The sequence below is a fragment of the Pituophis catenifer genome, unplaced genomic scaffold (assembly GCF_029215685.1).
Source record: "Pituophis catenifer annectens isolate HBS135680 unplaced genomic scaffold, rPitCat1.0.hap2 SCAF_10, whole genome shotgun sequence".
Taxonomy (NCBI): Eukaryota; Metazoa; Chordata; class Lepidosauria; order Squamata; family Colubridae; genus Pituophis; species Pituophis catenifer.
In genome coordinates this window covers 25,871,324-25,877,323 of record NW_027256890.1, presented here as the reverse complement: position 1 = coordinate 25,877,323, position 6,000 = coordinate 25,871,324, and the positions used below count along the sequence as shown (strand labels likewise).

General features: G+C 46.2%; 1 protein-coding gene across 1 annotated transcript; it reads right to left on the bottom strand.

The window, feature by feature from the left end:
* Positions 1 to 157: 157 nt before the first annotated feature.
* On the bottom strand, positions 158 to 4,178 carry TMEM223 (transmembrane protein 223). The gene is made up of 3 exons (XM_070950329.1): positions 4,058 to 4,178; positions 2,284 to 2,774; positions 158 to 765 (listed from the first exon to the last, which is right to left on the bottom strand). Exons 2-3 carry the CDS (start codon positions 2,750 to 2,752, stop codon positions 473 to 475), a joined length of 762 nt encoding a protein of 253 aa, XP_070806430.1. The 5' UTR covers positions 2,753 to 2,774; positions 4,058 to 4,178; the 3' UTR covers positions 158 to 472.
* Between the last annotated feature and the right edge of the window lie 1,822 nt (positions 4,179 to 6,000).

Sequence of the window (6,000 nt, the reverse complement as noted above, 5' to 3'; positions counted from 1 at the left end):
CAGTATCTGCATTGCTGGGCAAAATTGGTAACATATTCATACATCAATTCACATTAAGTTCATATATGAGTGCCCACCACTCTTGGTGCCACAGAGCATTAGCATCGCTGGGCCAAAAATATAGATAGTCGTATTTAAATTCACATTATGAGTCCCTACCACCCTGGCTGACGAGACGACCCGCATTTGAAACCAGAGGCTTCGATATTTTTAACACCCAGGCTCAACTACAATTTGAATAAGGGAGCATCCTTCTCACCCCCTTAGCTGCCTTCTCTTCCTCTTTTTAAGGTCTTTCTTTTTTTAAACTTAAATTTAATTTAAAGCAGAAAGGTGGAGGATATAATTCAAAAGTTTCCACAGGGAAGGAGCTGTGAATTCTGGATTTTAATGTCTGCATTTTAACTCTTCTCTCTTCCAGCAGCCTCCAGACATGTCAGGACCTCGTGGCTAGGTCCCTGGAACACGGATTTCACCATTCGCGATAGGCTCCCACGGTGATGTCAAACAGTGGATTGTTGGTGATGGATCCCTGCTTGTCCAGCAAGAAATAAAAAGGCTTCCCTTTGATCTTAACCGGGATGATGGCGGCTACTTCGGAACGGTGGGACATGCAGCAGATGTGGCGAAGGGGCACCGTGAAGGACGAAGTGTAGCCGAAAAGGTAATAGGTCGTAAAAGTCACCTCCTGGCTGCCACGGAGAAGGAGGATCCGGCTGACAGACCGTCGCGCGAAGAAGAAGCCTGCCACAAAGATCAGCGTACCTGCAAAGAAACGCCGTCGGAATTGGAGAAATAAATAAATAAATAAATAAATTTAACAGAAGAGTATATTTGCAAGAACTGTGAGGTCCTTGGTGCTCTCTGAACTTGGTTGTTTCATGACCCAACTAGGGAACATTATCAGCGCTAGCAGGGAGGGGGGTTTGCAGGGGGGGAGGAGGAGGAGAAGGAGGAGGACTGTGGGAACTTTGGTGCTCTCTGAGCTTGGTTGTTTTCCTGTAGGCATTTCATGACCCGACTAGAACTCGCTATGTCCTGCTGATTGGCCAAGACTCACCCAGGCAGCCTTCACAGCTAAGGCAGGACTAGAACTCGGGGTCTTCTGGTTCCTAGGCCAGCGCCACATTATATGCAATGCTCTCTACATGGGGCTCCTCTTGGGGTGGACCTGGAGGCTCCAGTTGGTCCAGAATGCAGCCACGCGGAGGATTATGGGAGCGACGGGGCGCTCCCATGTGACACCTCTCCTGCGCGAGCTGCACTGGCTTCCTGTGGTCTTCAGGGTGCGCTTCAAGGTGTTGGTGACCACCTTTAACGTGCTCCATAGCTTAGGGCCGGGGTATTTATGAGACCGCCTTCTGCTGCCAATAGCCTCCCCCTGGCCAGTACGCTCCCACAGAGAGGGACTCCTCAGGGTGCCGTCGGCCAGACAATGTCGGCTGGCGACCCCCAGGGGGAGAGCCTTCTCTGTGGCGGCACCTGCCCTCTGGAACGACCTGCCCCCAGAGATACGCACGATACCAGACCTCCAGACTTTTCGTCTGGCCCTGAAAACACATCTTTTTCACCTAGCTGGCCTGGCTTGATCCCATCCCTTCAATTTTAATTTGTAATTGGTTTTAACCCGGGTTGTTTTAATTGGATAGCCAAATTATTTAATGTTTTTAAATTGCTTTTAAATTTTATATGTTATGTTCTACCATGGCTGTTCACCGCCCTGAGTCCTGTTGGAGAAGGGCGGTATACAAATAAAATAAAATAAATAAATAAATAAATAAAATATACCAAACTGGCTCTTGTAATAAAAGAGTGATATGCCATTTGGACCCGTTTCCCACAGAAAAGAAAACACCGGGAGCCACAAAAACCCTTCCCGTGCCTGACTATTTCTTGAGCGGCCACAAAACTAGCATATGTAGTTGAATTAAACGTTCTGTTTTCTTCTGAAACTTTTATTTTCTTGGATTTATCCATGGTTGGCCTACCGGAGGCTGAAAAGCTCAATAAATTGTGTTCTGGTGGGCGTCGCACATTGGCGGTTGTGACGCATATTTTGAGTGACAAGGAGCCGCAGCAGAGGGGTGAAAGAGCCACATGCGGCTCCAGAGCCGCAGGTTGCTGACCCCTGGTTTAAGGAAAGATGGATGGATTGTTTGTATTTTGAAAAATATATTTTTTTTTATTAAAAATTAAAAAGGCTTTGAACCTGAAAGCCAACCCCCCCCTTGTGTCGTCCCCCCCAGCCGCTTCCACCCCAATGCAACGCCCTGCCTCGCTTACCGACGGTCACGCAGGTGGCGGAGAAGCCGTAGCGCCACTTAGCGGAGCCAAAGTTCCCGGAGGTCAGGTTGAAGAGGTTGCCCAGCCAGGGCCGGGTCGGGGCTGGGGGTCGCTCAGGGGACTCCGAGGAGCCCGGTTTCTCCGGGACAGCCGTCGTTTCCCGCAGGGTCGTAAAAGCGAGGTCGGCCAGGTAGAGCCAGAAAGCGAACTGGCTCAAGCAAAACAGCCCCACGTTGCGGAAGAAGCGCGATCGCTCGTGGTGGAAGAGCTCCACGTCCCGGTTCACGAAGCCGTCCAGCGGGAAGGGCTCCTGGGCTTGCCGGATGGAGGGGCTCCAGAGCCGCTTTGCAAACGGGGGAAGGACCCCGAGCCGGGCACTTTGCAAGCCCCCGCGCAGGAGGGAGGAGAAGCCCACGCGGGTCCACGTCGAGGAAGCCCACGCGCAACGAGGAAGCATCAGCACCAGCATCGTGGAGCTGGGATCAGGGGAGCTGAATGGGAGGAAGAGGAAGGGGAAAGGAAGAAGGGAAGGAAAAGGAGGGAGAGAAAGGGAGGAGGAAAGAAGAAAGGAATGTGAAGGGGAAGGGAAGGAAATATGGAGGGGAAGGGAGTAAGATAAAAGGGAGGAGGGAAAGAAAAGGAAAGTAAAAAGAGGGGGAAGGAGGAAAGAAGAAAGGAAAGTAAAATATAGAGGAAATGAAAGGGAAGGAAAAGAAGGAAGAGAAAGGAGAGAAGGGAGTTAGGGAGGAGGAAAAGGAGGAAAGGACAGGAAGATTTTTTAATTCGTCTCGGGCGAAATTGTTTAATACGTTTTTATACTGTTTTAAATTTTATAATCTGTGTGTTTTATCTTTTTGGCTGTTCACCACCCTGAGTCCTTCGGGAGTAGGGCGGTATATAAATCTATTAAAATAAAAATAAATAAATAAAACAATAATAAGATAAAAAGGAGGAAAGTAAAGTAAAATATGGAGGAAAGAAAGATAGAAGGAGGAAGGAAAGAAAAGGAAGATAAAAGGAGAGAGGAGGAGGGAAGGAAGAAGGGAAGGCAAAGAAGGAAGGGAAAGGAGAGAAGGGAGTTAGGGAGGAGGAAAGAAGAAAGGAAAATGAAAATAAAGGGGAAGGGAAGGAAGGTAAAGTATGGAGGGAAGAAGATAAAAGGGAGGAAGATAAAAGAAGGAAGAGGATGGAAGGAGGAAAGAAGAAAGGAAAGGAAAATATGGAGGAAAGGAAAGGAAGACAGCGGAAGAAAAGGAAGATAAAAGAAGGAAAGGAGAGAAGAGGAAAGGAAAGGAGGAAAGGAAAAGCAGGTAAGAAGATAGGAAGGAAAGAAAGGAGAAGATAGGAAAGAGGGAAGGAAAGAAGGAAGGAAAGGAAAGGAAAGAAGGTAGGAAGGAGGAAAGGAAATTAGATAGATAAGAAGGGAGGGAGGAAGGAAGGAAATTAGATAGATAAGAAGGGAGGGAGGGAGGAAGGAAGGAGGAAAGAAGGAAATTAGGAAGGAAGGGAGGAAGGAAGGAAGGAAGAAGGAAAGAAGGAAATTAGATAGGAAGGGAGGAAGGAAGGAAGGAAGGAAGAAGGAAATTAGATAGGAAGGAAGGAAGGAAGGAAGGAAGGAAGGAAGGAAGGAAGGAAGGAAGGAAGGAAGGAAGGAAGGAAGGAAGAAGGAAATTAGATAGGAAGGAAGGAAGGAAGGAAGGAAGAGAGGGTTTGCAAGGTCGTGGGAAGGAGAGTAGGAAGTTAAGAGAGTTTCAGTTTTTCTTTCTTAGCTCACCGAAGGGGTCCTTTGCATCCCTAGATGCGTGTTCTCCAGCCTGCACGCGAGGATGCAGAATTCAGAAGCGTGTTGGGAGGCAAAACGTGGAGTAACTTAATACCGCTTCCCGGGGGTTGATTTCTTCCCTCCTTTGCAATTCCAAGATCTGGGGACTTCCACTCCCAGCATGCTCGGGGGAGCCACGCCGGCGGTGGAACTCTGGGAGTTGGAGTCCACACGTGCAAATCCGGAAGTTGCCCTGAATGGCTGGTTTTGGCCCCAGGGGAGTAGATAGGAGGGAGTCAGGTGCAAATCTCCTCCTTCCCCCCCCCCTAAGATTTGGGGGTTGGTTTCTTTTCAGATCTGCTCTGAGTTTAGGGTCTCCCCCCCCCCCAAACGTGGCAGGCTTTGCTTGGTTATATATTCAGGTTGCATTTATCAAATTTGGCTGAATTGAGCCATAACTGGAATGAATTTGAGCCAACATTTCTTTGCATTAAATTAAACCAGTTTCATTGGCAGTTAATACCCGGTTTTCCCCATAATAAGACATTATCCCCTAATAAGAAGCCCAATAGGACTTTTGAGCGCATGGCAATAAGGCCAAGCGCTTATTTCAGGGTTCAAAAAAAAATAATATATAAGACAGGGTCTTATTCTCGGGAAAACACTGTATCATCTATCTATCTATCTATCCTCTTCTATCTATCTATCTATCTATCTATCTATCTATCTATCTATCTATCTATCTATCTTTTCCGTGGGAAATGGTCCAAATGGCTCTTTTGAGTGTTTAAGGTTGCAGACCTCTGAAATAAAAGGAAATAGATAAGCAAAACATAGCCATAAACACATAGAATGATTACATATAAATGGGGGCAGTAGGACAGGGACGGTAGGCACGCTGGTGCGCCTTATGCACGCCCCCTTAGGGATCTCTTAAGAAACGTGAAAGGTCCACGGTAGACAGTTTTAAGGTAAAAGGTATGAGGGTTAGCGAGACTAACAACAGGATTAGGTAGACTGTTCCAGACATTTACTACTCTATTGCAGAAGTCGTATTTCCTACAATCAAGATCAGAGCAGATTACATTGAGTTGGAAGCCATTGATAGCTCTTGTGTTATTACGGTTGAAATTAATGTACTCGTTTACAGGTAGGACGTTTTCATAAATAATCTTATGAACTAAGTTTAGATCGGAACCTTTGTTCCCAATTATTCCTGCTTGTTGGAACAGAAACTACCCAGAGAAGGAAAAAAAATCAAGTTATTTACATCGTATATCAATGTCTTGATTGAGAAATTCTTTTTTTTGGGGGGGGAAGGAGATAGCCGAGGAACGGCGGTGGCCTGACTAGGTGGCTCAGGGGCTAAGACACTGAGCTTTTCTCGATCGGAAAGGTTTTTCATTTCATTTTCATTTTATTAAATTTGTATACCGCCCTACTCCCGAAGGACTCAGGGCGGTGAACAGCCATAAAATAAAACATGTAGATACAAAATTTAAAATAGAGATAAAACTAATTAAATAAATTTGGCTGAGACATTTTAAAACCCCAATAAATTAAAACCAAATTTAAAATTCCATTTAAAAAGAGGAAAAGTTTAGGTCAGGCCAGCTTGATGGAATAAAAACGTCTTAAGGTTGGCAGTTTGGCAGCTTGACTCCCTAGTACAGGACTCCTGCGTGAGTAGGGGGTTGGACTAAATGACCTCCAGGGTCCCTTCCAACTCTAACTGTAACTCTAACTGTAAGAGCCTTGATAGAACAAGGGTTTAGTGCACCGTTATTAACACAGCTGCCTGCAATTTCTGCTGGTTCGAATCTCTCCAAGGCTCAAGGTTGACTCAGCCTTCCATCCTTTCTAAGGTAGGTGAAATGAGGACCCAGTTTGTGGGGGCAATAAGCTGACTTTGTATAAAATATACAAAAGAATGAAGGCTATTGCTTAAAGCACTG

What these genes read in the sequence shown, in the direction of transcription:
- TMEM223 (XM_070950329.1), bottom strand. Translation starts at nt 2,752, where the DNA reads ATGCTGGTGCTGATGCTTCCTCGTTGCGCGTGGGCTTCCTCGACGTGG. An exon ending in CGCCACCTGCGTGACCGTCG is followed by an intron (nt 766 to 2,283) that starts GTAAGCGAGGCA and finishes GTTTCTTTGCAG; the next exon opens with GTACGCTGATCTTTGTGGCA.